The sequence below is a fragment of the Hyla sarda genome, chromosome 2, assembly GCF_029499605.1.
Source record: "Hyla sarda isolate aHylSar1 chromosome 2, aHylSar1.hap1, whole genome shotgun sequence".
NCBI classification, from domain to species: Eukaryota; Metazoa; Chordata; class Amphibia; order Anura; family Hylidae; genus Hyla; species Hyla sarda.
In genome coordinates, this window is record NC_079190.1 from 86,171,473 (window position 1) to 86,189,351 (window position 17,879).

Below are 17,879 nucleotides of genomic sequence, written 5' to 3' on the forward strand. Positions count from 1 at the left end.
CTAGATCCTTGCTGCAGCTACATAGTGAACACTGAGGGCGACATTAACCATCATCAATGTAGACTGACAGCGATCAAAACTCCATGGAACACCAAACACCGGATTATTTGGGTGGATGGGGAAACTGGGGGAATATAATTACTTTGTATTTCTTTGTTTTATGGAGATATACATGTTGGATGTTTGGTAAACTAGCAGACATGGAATTTAGGGAATCACCTAACATTCGTCAATTATGATGTAAAAGCAAGAGGTGGAATGTTATGGACACTGAAATTATGTGTTTTTACATCCATTGTTTCCATGCAGTATACATTTCCCTGCCCCCACGGTTTTAGCTTGGTTTAGCCACAGCCACAGTGGGCGGGGCTAAAGAACCTGTTTTTCCAGGTTATGTGAGGAGAGTAGGCCAAAGGGGTGGGGCATTAGGGGATATCACAGGAAACCACATAGCCTTTGGGCCTCTTTTGCTTGGGAATTTCGTTGAGAGAGGAGCATCCTGCTCCTTAGCCTGGGATGGATAAGTATATTGGTTGTATCATTTCTACACTAAATATTCACGTATCACTTGCGTAGATTCCTGCTAGTTTGCTAAACATAGAGTATGTACTATTGTATTAATGCTTGTATGTATGTCTTATTTGGTTTAGCTAATTAATGTTTTTATTAAATGTTATTAACTTTGCTGGTTACCGAGTGATAGTTAATTTGGTGGTATACACTGCCGGTACAAGACATTTCTGCCAAAATACCTTGTACAATTATTTCATAGTTGTACAAAACTTAATCAGTGTTTCTGGGTGTTTTACAAACATATTTAGGACCTATAAATTTAGCCTGAACTTCCTGCTTCCGTTTTCATATAGTTGGTGCCATTTTGACTCCAACAAAGAGAGCACATGGTCGGGGGAGGGGCATGTTTGTTTTACTCTAATTCTAAAATCACAATTGGTGTAGCATGCAGGATTGTCCACAATAAGTGGAGCTGCAGACAGGATTATCACCTTTAGAACCGCAACAGGCATGGATCAGCCAGGATTTCAAACCACCAATGCCTAATGCATGAGAGTAGATTGACCATGGTGCCACACCAACACTTCACAAATATGAATAGTTCCAAACAGATTTAAGGCGCTGCTCCCCAGTTACAAACATATCTCTGCATCAGACCTTTTTTCACCCACCTTCGTCACCGGTACTGGTATTGCTACCCACCGCACCACTCTGTCACCGGGTCACTTTCAGGAATCCTGATGCTGCTGCTGCCACCTCCAAGCTGTCTCATTCAGCCACTATATGGTCTCTTCTCATGCTTCAGCCAACACCAGGCTGTGTCATTCAGCCACTTTATGGTCTCCTCATGCTTCAGCCGCCTCTAGGCTGTGCCATTCATCCAATATATGGTTTACTGATGCTTCAGCCAGCTCCAGTCTGTGTCATTCAACAACTACATGGTTTAGTGATGATGCTGGGCCTAGGACATTACCTATACATGTTTATGGTAGGACTAGGTACCAGACATCTTCAATGGAAATTTCAAAATTCATCTTTTATTCTTAGAGAGTGTGAGGCCCTATTGTCTCCTCATCTGCCGCCAACTCCAGGCTGTGCCATTCAGACACTATATGGTCTCCTCCTACTGATGCCTCCTCCAGGCTCTGTCATTGTGCTGCCATGTGACATGTGACTCCTTGTTAGATTAGGTCCTTTGTACCCACACGCCGGGGCTCGGGACACTAAAACTTGGGAGTTAAGAGTTCAATTTCAAAACCCTCAATTTCAATTTAAAAATCTTCAATTTCTATTTCAAATTCTTAATTTCAATGGTCTCCTCATGCTTCAGCCAACTCCAGGCTGTGCCATTCAGACACTATATGGTCTCCTCATGCGTCAGCCACCTCCAGGCTGTGTCACTCAGGCAATATATGGTTTACTGATGCTGCTGGGCCTGGGTCTGGGAATAAAACTTTTGTTATGGTAGCACTAGCTACCCAAAATCTTTGGTTTAAATTTCAGAATTCATTTTTTAATCTTAGGGATTGTGAAGGCCTAGTGTCTACTCATGCTACTGCCAACTCCTGGCTGTGCCATTCAGTCACTATATGGTCTCCTCATGCTTCAGCCAACTCCAGGCTGTGTCATTCAGGCAATATATGGTTTACTGATGCTGATGGGCCTGGGTCTGGAAATAAAACTTTTGTTATGGTAGCACTAGCTACCCCAAATCTTCGGTTTAAATTTCAGAATTCATCTTTTAATCTTAGGGATTTTGAAGTCCTAGTGTCTACTCATGCTGCTGCCAACTCCTGGCTGTGCCATTCAGACACTATATGGTCTCTTCATGCTTCAGCCAACTCCAGGCTGTGTCATTCAGGCAATATATGGTTTACTGATGATGCTGAGTGTTACGCCTAGCGCTCCGGGTCCCCGCTCCTCCCCGGAGCGCTCACGGCGTCTCTCTCCCTGCAGCGCCCCGGTCAGTCCCGCTGACCGGGAGCGCTGCACTGACATGGCCGTCGGGGATGCGATTCGCACAGCGGGACGCGCCCGCTCGCGAATCGCGTCCCAGGTCACTTACCCGTCCCGGGCCCCTCCTGTCATGTGCTGGCGCGCGCGGCTCCGCTCTCTAGGGCGCGCGCGCGCGCCAGCTCTCTGAGACTTAAAGGGCCAGTGCACCAATGATTGGTGCCTGGCCCAATTAGCTTAATTGGCTTCCACCTGCTCCCTGGCTATATCTGATCACTTCCCCTGCACTCCCTTGCCGGATCTTGTTGCCTTGTGCCAGTGAAAGCGTTTAGTGTTGTCCAAGCCTGTGTTACCTGAACCCTTGCTATCCATCTTGACTACGAACCTTGCCGCCTGCCCCCGACCTTCTGCTACGTCTGACCTTGCCTCTGCCTAGTCCTTCTGTCCCACGCCTTCTCAGCAGTCAGTGAGGTTGAGCCGTTGCTAGTGGATACGACCTGGTTGCTACTGCCGCAGCAAGACCATCCCGCTTTGCGGCGGGCTCTGGTGAAAACCAGTAGCCTCTTAGAACCGGTCCACCAGCACGGTCCACGCCAATCCCTCGCTGACACAGCGGATCCACAACCTGTGAGCCGAATCGTGACAGTAGATCCGGCCATGGATCCCGCTGAGGTGCCGCTGCCAAGTCTCGCTGACCTTACCACGGTGGTCGCTCAGCAATCGCAGCAAATTGCCCAACAAGGACAGCAGCTGTCGCAGTTGACCGCCACGTTACAGCAACTTCTGCCTCTGCTACAGCAGCAACCATCTCCTCCGCCAGCTCCTGCACCTCCTCCGCAGCGAGTGGCCGCTCCTAGCCTCCGCTTGTCCCTGCCGGACAAATTTGATGGGGACTCTAGACTCTGCCGTGGATTTTTGTCTCAGTGTTCCCTGCATATGGAGATGTTGTCGGACTTGTTTCCTACAGAACGGTCTAAGGTGGCGTTCGTAGTGAGCCTTCTTTCAGGAAAGGCCTTGTCTTGGGCCACACCGCTCTGGGACCGCAATGATCCTGCCACAGCCACAGTCCAGTCCTTCTTCGCTGAGGTCCGTAGTGTCTTCGAGGAGCCAGCCCGAGCTTCTTCTGCCGAGACTGCCCTGCTGAACCTGGTCCAGGGTAATTCTTCAGTGGGCGAGTACGCCATCCAATTTCGTACTCTTGCTTCCGAATTATCATGGAATAACGAGGCTCTCTGCGCGACCTTTAAAAAAGGCCTATCCAGTCGCATCAAGGATGTGCTGGCCGCACGAGAGATTCCTGCCAACCTGCAAGAACTTATCCATTTGGCCACCCGCATTGACATGCGTTTTTCTGAGAGACATCAAGAGCTCCGCCAGGAAAAAGACTTAGATCTCTGGGCACCTCTCCCACAGTATCCGCTGCAATCTACGCCTGGGCCTCCTGCCGAGGAGGCCATGCAAGTGGATCGGTCTCGCCTGACCCAGGAAGAGAGGAATCGCCGTAGGGAAGAAAATCTTTGTCTGTACTGTGCCAGTACCGAGCATTTCTTGGTGGATTGCCCTATTCGTCCTCCATGTCTGGGAAACGCACGCACGCACCCAGCTCACGTGGGTGTGGCGTCTCTTGGTTCAAAGTCTGCTTCTCCACGTCTCACGGTGCCCGTGCGGATTTCTTCTTCAGCCAACTCCTCCCTCTCAGCCGTGGCCTGCTTGGACTCTGGTGCCTCTGGGAATTTTATTCTGGATTCTTTTGTGAATAAATTCCGCATCCCGGTGACCCGTCTCGTCAAGCCGCTCTACATTTCCGCGGTCAACGGAGTCAGATTGGATTGCACCGTGCGTTACCGCACAGAACCCCTCTTGATGTGCATTGGACCCCACCACGAAAGGATTGAATTTTTTGTCCTCCCCAACTGCACCTCTGAGGTCCTCCTCGGTCTGCCTTGGCTCCAGCTTCATTCTCCCACCCTCGACTGGACCACCGGGGAGATCAAGAACTGGGACTCTGCTTGCCACAAGAGATGCCTCTCCCCCCCTCCCAGTCCCATCAGGCAAGCCTCAGTGCCTCCTCATGGCCCCCGTCCTTGTGTCACCCTGCCCCGTGCCAAGCTTCACCCTCTGCCCTCCCTCCCCATTCCCTCTCCTGCTGTACTGCCTGCCTTTGAGGAAACCCTCCATTCTCTCCCGGTGTCCTCGTCCCAGGTAAAGCAGTTGTCGGACAAAAAAAGGGGGAGACCTAAGGGGGGGGGTACTGTTACGCCTAGCGCTCCGGGTCCCCGCTCCTCCCCGGAGCGCTCACGGCGTCTCTCTCCCTGCAGCGCCCCGGTCAGTCCCGCTGACCGGGAGCGCTGCACTGACATGGCCGTCGGGGATGCGATTCGCACAGCGGGACGCGCCCGCTCGCGAATCGCGTCCCAGGTCACTTACCCGTCCCGGGCCCCTCCTGTCATGTGCTGGCGCGCGTGGCTCCGCTCTCTAGGGCGCGCGCGCCAGCTCTCTGAGACTTAAAGGGCCAGTGCACCAATGATTGGTGCCTGGCCCAATTAGCTTAATTGGCTTCCACCTGCTCCCTGGCTATATCTGATCACTTCCCCTGCACTCCCTTGCCGGATCTTGTTGCCTTGTGCCAGTGAAAGCGTTTAGTGTTGTCCAAGCCTGTGTTACCTGAACCCTTGCTATCCATCTTGACTACGAACCTTGCCGCCTGCCCCCGACCTTCTGCTACGTCTGACCTTGCCTCTGCCTAGTCCTTCTGTCCCACGCCTTCTCAGCAGTCAGCGAGGTTGAGCCGTTGCTAGTGGATACGACCTGGTTGCTACTGCCGCAGCAAGACCATCCCGCTTTGCGGCGGGCTCTGGTGAAAACCAGTAGCCTCTTAGAACCGGTCCACCAGCACGGTCCACGCCAATCCCTCGCTGACACAGCGGATCCACAACCTGTGAGCCGAATCGTGACACTGAGCCTGGGTCTGGAAATAAAACTTTTGTTATGGTAGCACTAGCTACCCAAAATCTTCAATTTAAATTTCAAAATTCATCTTTTAATCTTAGGGATTGTGAAGCCCTAGTGTCTACTCCTCATGCCTCAGCCTCATCTAAGCTGTGTCATTCAGCCACTATATGGTCTCCACATGCTGCCAACACCTCCACGCTGTGTCATTCAGCCACTATATGGTCTCCTCATACTGATGCCATCTCCAGGCTCTGTCATTGTGCCGCTCTGTGGCAGTGATTCTAAAAGCGATGCCTGTAATCTGCATGTCATACTGAATAACAGTATTATTTCACTACCCCAGCACACTCCATATGCGTGTTAGAACACAGCAAAGTGTTCTACACCCCTATTGAGGCTCTCTGTAGGGCAGAAATAGTCGTTTTTAATATAGATTCGCCGTAAATAAATTTGGATCGAACCGATCTAAAAATTCGGCGAATCGGCAGAATCAAATTTTTCAAAAGTTTGCTCATTTCTTGATTAATTTTTCCAAGGCGAGGAAGAATTACACAGAAACTGCCCAAACACAAAAAAAAAGTGTCCCCAAGACATAAAAACACAAAAACAAATAAACGGACATTACAGACAGTCATTAACCCCTTAATGACGCAGGACGTATATTTACGTCCTGCGCTGGCTCCTGCGGTGACCCTGCGTCATATCAGGTCGGTCCCGCCGGCCATCAACATCCAGGACCTGGCGGTAATACAGGACATCACCGATCGCGGTGATGCCCTGTATTAACCCTTCAGACGCGACGATTAAAGTTGACCGCCGTGTCTGAAGTGAAACTGAAAATATCCCGGCAGCTCAGTCGGGCTGCTCGGGACCGCCGCGATTAAATCGCGGCATCCCGAACAGCTTACAGGACATCGGGAGGATCCCTTCCTGCCTCCTCGGTGTCCGATCGGCGAATGACTGCTCCGTGCCTGAGATCCAGGCAGGAGCAGTCAGGCGCCAATAACACTGATCAATGGCATGTTATTACATGCCAGTGATCAGTGTAAAAGATCAGTGTGGGCAGTGTTATAGCCCCCCTTGTGTGCAGTGTTATAGCCCCCCTATGGGGGCTATAACACTGCAAAAAAAAAAGTGGAAAAAAAAGTGTTAATAAATGTGATTTACAGTGGGGATCAAAAGTTTGGGCACCCCAGGTAAAAATTTGTATTAATGTGCATAAAGAAGCCAAGGAAAGATGGAAAAATCTCCAAAAGGCATCAAATTACAGATTAGAGATTCTTATAATATGTCAACAAAAGTTAGATTTTATTTCTATCATTTACACTTTCAAAATAACAGAAAACTAAAAAATTGGGCCTCTGCAAAAGTTTGGGCACCCTGCAGAGTTAAAGGAGCAGTACGGCGCGCACTTTTCTTATTTTATCCCGTCCGGGTTGCAAAAGAAGACAACTAACTTTCTCTTGCCTGCCTGCATGCCCCCGGAGCTCCAGTACAGGTGTTCGGTCGCCGGGCTGTTTGCTTCTTACTTCCTGTTAGCCCGGCACGTCACACGGAGCTTAGGTGAAAGGCTGAAGCTCCGTGTGACATGCCGGGCTAACAGGAAGTAAGAAGCAAACAGCCCGGTGACCGAACACCTGTACCGGAGCTCCGGGGGCACGCAGGCAGTCAAGAGAAAGTTAGTTTTCTTTTTTGCAACCCGGACCTGAGAAAATAAGAAAAGTGCGCGCCGGACTACTCCTTTAATATCTTGTACTGCCCCCTTTGGCAAGTATCACAGCTTGTAAATGCTTTTTGTAGCCAGCCAAGAGTCTTTCAATTCTTGTTTGAGGTGTCTTTGCCCATTCTTCCTAACCAAAGTCTTCAAGTTCTTTGAGATTTCTGGGATGTCTGTCACGCACTGCTCTTTTAAGGTCTATCCATAGATTTTCAATTATGTTGAGGTCAGGAGATTGTGAAGGCCATGGCAAAACCTTCAGTTTACGCCTCTTGATGTAATCCCCCGTGGATTTCGAGGTGTGTTTAGGATCATTATCCATTTGTGGAAGCCATCCTCAAGTTAGCATCCAAAATTTGCTGACATTTTATTGAATACATTTTTCCTTCTACTCGTGAAATGTTCCCTGTGCCACTGGCTGCAATACAACCCCAAAGCATGATTGATCCACTCCCATGCTTAACAGTTGGACAGAGGTTCTTTTCATTAAATTCCCCTTCTTCTCCAAACATGCCTTTGCTCATTCTGGCCAAAAAGTTCAATTTTAACCTCATCGGTCCACAGAACTTGTTTCCAAAATGCACCAGGTTTGTCTCTATGTTCATTTGCAAAGTTCAAATGCTGATTTTTGGGGTGAGGATGTAGAAGAGGTTTTCTTCTGATGACTCTTCCATGAAGACCATATTTGTACAAGTATCTCTTTATAGTGGAATAGTGTACCATAACTCCAGTGTCTGCAAGATCTTTCTGGAGGGATTGTGTAGTCAAATGTGGGTTTTGAATTGTCTATTCTCACAATCCTGCGAGCTGTTCTGTCTGATATTTTTCTTGGTCTTCCAGATCTTGCTTTAACTTCCACTGTTCCTGATGACTGCCATTTCTTAATTACATTCCGAACAAAGGATATTGACATCTGAAAACGTTTTGCTATCTTCTTATAGCCTTCTCCAGCTTTGTGAGCGTCAACTATTTTCAGTTTCAGATTTCTAGACAACTGCTTAGAAGAACCCATGGTGCTGATTGTTGGGGCAAGATCAGATGAGTCTGGCCATTTAAAACCTGGTCTTCCCAGATGATGATTGAGAACAATCCATGACACTGGCAGGTCTCAGCTTTGCAAAGGGGCAGTGCATGTTATAAATTCTGCAGGGAGCCCAAAGTTTTGCAGACGCCATTTTTTTGTTTTCTGTTATTTTGAAAGTGTAAATGATGGAAATAAAATCTAACTTTTGTTGACATATTATAAGAATGTCTAATCTGTAATTTGATGCCTTTTGGAGATTTTTCCATCTTTCCTTGGCTTCTTTATGCACATTAATAAAATTTTTTACCTGGGGTGCCCAAACTTTTGATCCCCACTGTAACCCCTTCCCTAATAAAAGTGTAAATCACCCCCTTTTTCCCATTAAAAAAAACAATGTAAATAAAAATAAACATATGTATAAAATTCAAAGTCCAAAATAGCGTATTTTTGGTCACTTTTTATACCATTAAAAAATGAATAAAAAGCGATCAAAAAGTCCGATCAAAACAAAAATGGTACCAATAAAAACTTCAGATCACAGTGCAAAAAATGAGCCCTTAAACCGTTCCAGACGCAGAAAAATACAAAAGTTATAGGGGTCAGAAAAGGAAATTTTTACACGTATACATTTTCCTGCATGTAGTTATGATTTCTTTCTGAAGTACGACAAAATCAAACCTTTATAAGTAGGGTATCATTTTAACCATATGAACCTACAGAATAAAGAGAAGGTGTCATTTTGTACCGAAAAATGCACTATGTAGAAACGGAAGCCCCCAAAAGTTACAAAATGGCGTTTTTTGTTCAATTTTGTCGCACAATGATTTTTGTTCCGTTTCCCCGTGGATTTTTGGTTAAAATGACTAATGTCACTGCAAAGTAGAATTGGTGTCGCAAAAAATAAGCCATAATATGGATTTTTAAGTGGAAAATTGAAAGGGTTATGCTTTTTGAAAGGTAAAAGGAGGAAAAAAATAAAATTCAAAAACTGAAAAACGCTGAGTCCTTAAGGGGTTATAGGGGTTTTCAACCAAAAGGTGATTTTAGTACGTACCTGTCAGACAGTAATGGACATGATTAGGAAGGATCCGTGCTTGTCTTGGTGCTACATGGCTATGTTGTGAGATTAACATAACGCTGAGGCTATCTTTTTGTACACTGGCTATTTACTGTTGGAGTTTGTTCCCTCAAACTACAAGTTCCATGATTCCTTGGTGGTAAGTGTGACATCACTTTTCTCCCTCCCACACATCAGCCACCACACCTATTGAAACACACATTTAATCCCTTCCATGCAATAGACCAGTGTTTTCTAACCAGGGCGCCTCCAGCTGTTGCAAAAAAAAAAATTATGTGTCACTCCACCCATTGCAGCAGACAGGCTGCCTCTAAACATCCGACTAATGTAGCATAGTCAAATAAAAAAAATCCTGGAATAGCCCTTTACAATCTTAAAGGGGTTGTTCCACCATACCAACTTATCCTCTTTTCACAGGATAGGGCATAATTGTCTTATCATGGGGAATCTGACTGATGCCCCCCCCCCCCATATCTCAGGAACAAGGACCCAAGTCTCCCATTAGAATAGAGAAAGGCAAGCACTGTACTCAGCTTTCACTGGTGGCTCAAGAGTCTCCCATAGAGAATGAATGGTGAAGCAGTGCGCATGTATGATCATCACTCTCTTCTAAAGGGATGACTTGGGTCCCTGTTCTCAGGAAAAAAGGATCTCCCAGCATGTGGGCCCCCTGTAATCCTTTTTGGTAAAATTTCATTTTCATATCAAGTATTAGATATATAATAAAAGTTTGACTAATGTATATTTTATAGTACTGATTTGGTCAAGTTATTATTATTTAGTACTTCATTTGTGTCATTGTCTTTTATATATACGTTTGATCATTATATGTTCCACTATGTTCTCTAGTTTACGTGACTGATGGAAATATCATTAACATAGTCAAAACAGGAGCCACTTCATTTTATACCAAGCATAGGATATATGCCCACATGTTAACTCAGTAGGAACTATGTGCTCTAAATTCCCTTATTAGGGAATTTTATATTACAATAGTCATTATAAACAACAATTCTGTTACATAGTAGCCAGACTTCACAACTTAGCTAAAGTTTACCTAAAAAGCTAAACTAGTCTGTAAAGTGAATGGAGCCTAGTTGTAATACCACACACCACCTAAGGACAGGTGTGGCACTGTTTTTTTTTTTTTTTTATAATAATAATTTTAAAAAATTCTCATCAAGGACAACCCCTTTAAATTATTGCATACAGTGTTTTGAAATTATTTAGCACATTCTCTTAGGAATACAATATACATTATTCAGAGGCCAGCATTGTTTTAAGATACTTTTGCACAATTAATTCTTTCTTCCTGGTATTTTCCTTGCTACATGCTGCTATCAATATACTACATGCCCAAGTACAGTTGAATATTGACACAGGTAACCAATGGGCTTCTATGTGCTAAATAAAGCCTACATGTTATACACCTACAGAGAAATTCCTTTAGTGCGTCATCCCATAATAAAGCTGATTATCTACCAGTTGTATCCGGGACGGAACTGTAAAATCATGTGAAATTTCTAAAGACAGGAAAAGGACTGAGCAAATAGAACACAAACATAATTTTAGTAGCAGATTCAGTGTCAACATTTTTGGGCTTTTCTTTTGAAGGTAATCTGCCTCTACAGAAGTTTAATATACTCTTCTAGGATGCGGCAATAACATAGAATAGGTAATAATAGTCTGCCCGTATCAGGTCCCACTTCATGGAATTTTATCACAGTTATAAATTACTTATAACGAGCCCAAAGTAACACCTATTGTACGTAGTTGTTGACAAGGATGTGGAAAAAATATACTTTTGGTTGTGTGAACTTACCTATGAAAAAAATTACCACAATAAAAAAATGTGTAAATTATATGCGAACAATAAATGTTAACCCTTAAATGGGCACTGTCACCAACTTTATTTTTTGATATGTTGTAGTACTTATGTACTACAACATATCTCTAATATACTTTTATAAAAAAAATTTCATTAAAAAGGTTTAATTTACATTTAAAAACCGGCTACTGAAAATGGACTGATTTTGGAGTGGCAATCAGTCCTTTTTCAGTTAGGCTGCACTCGCTCCCTGCCTGTCAATCAGACAGACGGGAGCGAGCGCATTGGCTCCCCGGCCACTGGCTGGGAGGCCACTCCTCCCGCACATCGCTGCCGCCGCCTCGTTGCCGCTGCTGTCTCTGCACGCCCGCTGCCGAACTCTGCAGTAACTGCAAGTGTAATGAGGGAACAGGGTATGCAGGGCGGGGGGGGGGGGAGGAGGGAACGGGCTAGTGCCGTAGCGGGGGGGGGGGGATGGGCTAGCAAAAAAAAAAATAGGATGGTGGGAGCTACCCTTTAAGGACCCAGCCCATTTTCACCTTAAGGACCAAAGCATTTTTGCACATCTGACCACTGTCACTTTAAGCATTAATAACTCTGAGTTGCTTTTACTTATGAAATTGATTCAGAGATTGTGTTTTCGTGACATATTCTACTTTAATATAGTGGTAAATTTTCGTCAATACTTTCATCATTTCTTGGTGAAAAATTCAAAAATTTCATGAAAAAATAGAAAATTTTGCATTTTTCAAACTTTGAAGCTCTCTGCTTGTAAGGAAAATAGACATACCAAATAAATTATATATTGATTCACATATACAATATGTCTACTTTATGTCTGCATCATAAAGTTGACATGTTTTTACTTTTGGAAAACATCAGAGGGCTTTAAAGTTCAGCAGCAATTTTCAAATTTTTCATAAAATCTTCTAAATCGGAATTTTTCAGGGACCAGTTCAGTTTTGAATTTGATTTGAGGGGCCTTCATATTAGAATTACCCCAAAAACGACTCCATTATATAAATGGCACCCCTCAAAGTATACAAAATGACAATCAGAAAGTTTTTTTTAACCCTTTAGGTGTTTCACAGGAATAGCAGCAAACCTCCATTATTTACACTAACATGTTCTTGTAGACCCAGTTTTTGAATATTTGCTAGGGGTAAAAGGATAAAAATCCCCCCAAAATGTGTAATCCAATTTCTCTTGAGTAAGGAAATACCTCATATGTGAACATAAAGTGCTCTGTGGGCGCACTAGAAGGCTCAGAAGGGAACGAGCGACAATGGGATTTTGGAGAGTGAATTTTGCTGAAATGGTTTTTGGGGGGCATGTTACATTTAGGAAGCCCCTATGGTACCATTAGAGCAAAAAAAAAAAAAAAACACATGGCATACTATTTTGGAAACTACACCCCTCATGGCACTTAACAAGGGGTACAGTGAGCCTTAACACCCCACAGCTGTTTGATGACTTTTCGGTAAAGTCGGATTTGTAAATGAAATTTTTTATTCTCACTAAAATGCACCCCCCCCACCTGGAATGTAATAAAGGGTGCAGTGAGTATTTACACCCCACTGGCTTTTGACAGATCTTTGGAACAGTGGGCTGTACAAATGAAAAATTAAATTTTTCATTTTCAAGGACCATTGTTCAAAAAATCTGTCAGACAACTGTGGGGCGTAAATGCTCACTGCACCCCTTGTTACATTCCTTGAGGGGTGTAATTTCCAAAATAGGGTCACATGTGGGGGGTTCAACTGTTCTAGCACCATGGGGCTTTGTAAACGCTCATAGCCTTCAATTCCAGACACATTTTCTCTCCAAAAGCCCAATGGCACTCCTTCTCTTCTGAGCATTGTAGTTCGCCCGCAGAACACTTTATATCCACACATGGGGTATTTATATACTCAGAAGGAATGGCGTTACAAATTTTGGGGAGCTTTTTACCTATTACCCCTTGTGAAAATGAAAAATTTGGGATAACACCAGCATTTTAGTGACATTTTTTTTTAATTTTCACATCCAACTTTAATGAAAATTCTTCAAACATCCAGGGGTTTGCAAGGGGTGCCTGTTGAATGATTTCAGCAGGCATCCCGGTCCATTCCCCGCCAGGTGCGTGGCGGGGACCAGAATTCCCACAGGCATATAGGTACGCCCTGGGTCCTTAAATCCCAGGACGTCAGGGCGTATCTGTACGCCCTGGGTCCTTAATGGGTTAAAGGGATTTCAGTGAAAGTGTGAGTGTGTGTTTTTTTAATTTAATAAAAAGTTTAAAACTTTTCTAAATCCATTATCGATAGTTTTCAAAATCTCTGATTACAGTCATTTAATAGAAATCTTCTTTGGATAAAAATCTGTAATGGTCATGTGACGGACACTCAAGTACACAGCTTATTACAAGACACAACTCTGATAACTGTAATGTTAATATACTCAGCTGAGTACCTGTGTGTCCATTACATGACAAAGACAGATTATTTGGGTGTAAACAATGAAAAATTCTATTGAATGACAGCAAGCAGGGATCGATGAGGGAGGCATTGATAAAATGTAAAAAAATTGGGAAAATGCGGCTCACCCCCGATCCCGACGAGTGTCAGTCCTGCTACTCCCTGAACAAGTATCAAATGTAAATCAAATATAACAACTCAGGACGTCTCCTCTCGGCACCTAGAGGTGCCTAGAGGAATTGTCCTGAGTTGCTAAAATTGATAAAATGTACATAAAGCAGAATACTGCTTTAAAGGGGTACTCCACTGTTAGACATCTTATCCCCTATCCAAAGGATGTTTCTCAGAGGCTGATGACGGGCGGTACAGGGGACACAAAATATTATTGATCATCTTGCTGTTAGCAGAACATTACAGCGAATCTTCCAAGTAAAACAATAGAATATATTAAATGTGAATTACAGTTTCAGCAAAATATGTTAATCTTTCTATTATATAAAGTCAGTTCCCATATACTTTTTCTATGAATGCCTTCTGGGTTCCAAGATCTCTGCTTGATATCATTTAGGAGGAACTTTCCTTACAGTGGATAAAATTTGTCCTGGTCATGTGACAGGTACACAGCTCTCATAACTGGACTGTATTTGTAACAAGCCGCACGCCTCTATGTCCATCACATGATCAGAACAGGTTTCTATTGTCTGCCAGTAAACATTGAGGGAGCCAAAATGTATGTTGATTCTCTATGCCTATTGCTTATTTCCAAGCCTCCACATTTATTTATTTCATTAATATTCAAATCTTGATTTTCTTTATATGTATATTATACACAGAAATGTCAAGAATAGTGTTGAGCGGCATAGGCCATATTCGAATTCGCGAATATTCGCGAATATATGGACGAATATTCGTCATATATTCGCGAATATTCGCATATTCGAAAAATTCTCATTTTATTTTCGCATATGTGAAAATTATCGTATACCAAAATTTGTATATGCGAAAATTAGCACATGCAAAATTAACATAAGCGGAAATTCGCATATGCGAAAATTCGCATATGCAAATTTTTGTATATGCGAAAATTCGCACACCAGTCTCACACAGTAGTATTAGAGCCTTCTTTACACCACACAAGCTGGAAGCAGAGAGGGATGATCACTGTGATGTGTACTGTGAAAAAATAAAAATAAAATAAATATTCGTAATTACGAATATTTAGTGCTATATTCGCGAATATTCGCGAATATTCGCGAATATGCGATATTCGCGAATAAAATTCGCATTGCGAATATTCGCGAGCAACACTAGTCAAGAATACACTTTGTGGCATAGTTAGGACTCAACAAGTATCAATGACTTTGAAAATAGGTGTAAAAAATAAAATGCAAAATAGGAATTTATAGTTGGATTGTTGCATTAGAACTAAAATTTATATTAGTGTATAACCACTGACAATGTAGAAAATAGGAAATTGATTCACAGTAAATTGTTTTACAAAATTTTGTGATAACTTATTAGGTTTTTACCTACAGCCCAACATAAAGCGACACGTGGTATCATGCCATGTTGTAGTAGTGGCAAACTATAGCTATTATTTATCTTTGCTACATACTGTATGTATACTGTACATGTTTCAAACGCTTTCACTTCTATTAATATTCTACATACACATCCTCTTTATTCATCTGTATAAATACTTTTATCTATTAATGCTTTTACTCACCTTAGCGGCATCTGTATATGTTTTGTGTATCATTACTTCTATGCAGCTTGGCTATAATAGTGTTTTATTTACTATTTATTATAGTTTTTTATAATGTTACTTATTCATACCTTATTTGTTTGATCTTTATTTCTTGAAAACAATCGCTTCTTTTTACACTGTTATAAAAGATACATTTATATTAACAATAATAAAAGTGTTCTATTCGTACGCTCTAAATAGTGTATAGGCTATTAATATTTTCAGTGTGTAACCTGAACTTACCCATAAACATCTGAAGAGTTTTTGTCGCTTAAACTTCAAAAGTTCAATGGGTAAAGCAGCAAAGCAAAATACAGGAGGGAGGAAAAGGTTAAATTACAAATCCCCCTCCTTCGCCTCACTCCCTTGCTTTACCCACAGAGGGCACTAGGACCCTGCAGGCCTCTACTATAGGCTGTGTTACGTCAGAGGGCTGGACAGAACTGCCAGTCTCCTGTGTCCCATCTCCCTGTACCTTAAAGGAAAAATGCTGCTGTCTGTCCCTCCAAGGGCAGGGATCGCCTCTTTCAGCTATACCAGGAGCCATAAGAAGGTAACCTAGTTGACCATACTTGTCTTCTGCTCGCACACTACCTGCGTACTCTCACATTTACTAGCAGGCCTATGCCAGATCTTTAAAATGGTTCACAAATGATTTGTCTGGGAATCAGTTTACCCTTGTAGAAGGCGGAGGGGGACTTATTGGTGTATAGTGCACTTATATGTGTAGGTGCCTATGAGACTCATCAGTGTATATATGTGTATGGGGGCTGAGCAGGAAGTAGACGCTATTGCCTTTATTTCTGTCTTAGCTTTGGTTACAATACAGCAAAACAATGACAAATAGTACAAGAGGATTATACTGTCAGCCCTGGGTGTCATCATGTGTCACGGGGCTGCCTGGATTGTGTGCCTTGTGGTTTGTGTTGTGTGCTTATGTAGCTGGATGATTTGGAAGTAACATTGAGAGAGGCACAGAGGAAGGGCATTCACTGGGAGAGAGAGAGAGGGAGAGAGAGAGAGAGAGAGAGAGAGAGAGGGAGAGAGGCGCACCCAGAGGCAGGCAGACAGGAAAGAGACACACAGGCTATAGAAGTACAAGACACACAGCATAGCGAGAGACACACAAGGCCAAAAAGGGTCAACACTGGGACAAAACTGAACATATACAATGTATCGTACACAACCAGCAAGAAAGAAGAATAGTGCCGACTGTTGTTGGAAAGACCACAATGCAGATTTATAACATGGTAGCCAATAGACAATACTGTATAAAGAAAGGATACAGGTACCAATGTAGTTATCTATAATACTGCACATGTGGCCAGAGAGCAGGGTCATTGCTATAGCACTAGAATCCCTATGGGCAGTTCCCCAGGATGTACTGTACAAGAAGATGCTGCCCATCATAGGTTATCATCCGTGTGGATTATTGCGTTCTCAAGGATAGTAGATTCAAGGTTATCGAGCACATCCTATATACACTGCATTCGGACAGTCTTCAGACCCATTTTATATTGCGACCTTGTTCTAAAATAAAAAAATTCAGCTCCCATGACTTTGCACTGAATACCCAATAATGTGCAAATAGAATGCTTAAAATCTTTGTTAAATTATTGAGATGAAATATACTAATATATTTCATTGACATAAGTATTCAGACCCTTTACTCAGTGCGTAGTTGAAGCCCCTTTGGCAGTGATCACAGCCTCCAGTCTTCTTGGGGATGAGGCCACAAGGTTTACAAACCTGGATTTTCTGCCATTCTGCTCTGCAGATCCTCACAAGCTGTCAGGTTAGATGAGGACTGTCGGTGGAAGCCATTGTCAGGTCTCTCCAGAGATGTTCATTTGGTTTCAGGGCTCTGTCTGGGCCACTCAAGGACATTCACAGAGTTGTCCCTAAGCCGCTCTTGTGTTGTTTTGTCTGTGTGCTTAGGGCCTTTGGTTTGTTGGAAGGTGAACCTTTGGCCCAGTTTTAAGTCCAGTCTAAGTCACTCAGGATCAGGTTTTCATTAAGAATATTTCTGTATGTTCCTCCATTCTGCTTTTCCAAAGCCCTGACCAGTCTCCCTGTCCAAGCCACTGAAATATACCCCCACAGCATGACGCCATTCACTGTAGGGATGGTACTGGGTGGATGATGAGCAGAGCTTTGTTTTATCCAGAAATGACACTTATAATTGAGGCCAAAAAAGTTCAAACTTGGTTTCATTAAACCAGAGAATCTTGTTTCTCACAGTCTGAGAGTCCTTTAGGTGCTTTTCTTTACATATTGCAGGCAGTCTTTCATGTGTATCTTACTGAGGAGAGGCTTCATTCTATCCATTATCCCATAAAGCCCAGATTGGTAAAGTGTTGCAGTGATCATTGACCTCCTGGAAGTTTCTACCATCTGCCAGAGTGATTATTGGATTCTTCGGTACCTCTATTATAATGGTCCTTAGTTTGGATGGGTGACCAGCTCTAGGAAGAGTCCTGGTTTTTCCAAACTTCTTCTTCCATTTAAAAGTTATGGAGGTTGCTGTGCTCTCGGGAACTTTCAATTTTCTGTACCCTTCTCCAGATCTGTGCCTTCACACAATGCACTTTTTTCCCCACTTTATAGTTTT

At 43.3% G+C, this 17,879-nt stretch overlaps 1 protein-coding gene across 3 annotated transcripts in view; it reads left to right on the plus strand.

Annotated features, from left to right (window-relative positions):
• The window catches only part of RBMS2 (RNA binding motif single stranded interacting protein 2), a 167,939-nt gene that overhangs the window by 19,265 nt on the left and 130,795 nt on the right, over nucleotides 1–17,879 (plus strand). For 2 of the 3 annotated variants that reach the window (XM_056562404.1, XM_056562401.1), the window contains exon 1: nucleotides 15,719–15,821. The exons of the other annotated variant lie outside the window; for it this stretch is intronic. In XM_056562404.1, the coding sequence (XP_056418379.1) occupies nucleotides 15,756–15,821 (66 nt within the window). In that variant the 5' untranslated portion in view covers nucleotides 15,719–15,755. Of the gene's footprint in view, nucleotides 1–15,718; nucleotides 15,822–17,879 lie in introns of those variants that run through there. 3 annotated transcript variants of the gene reach the window in all.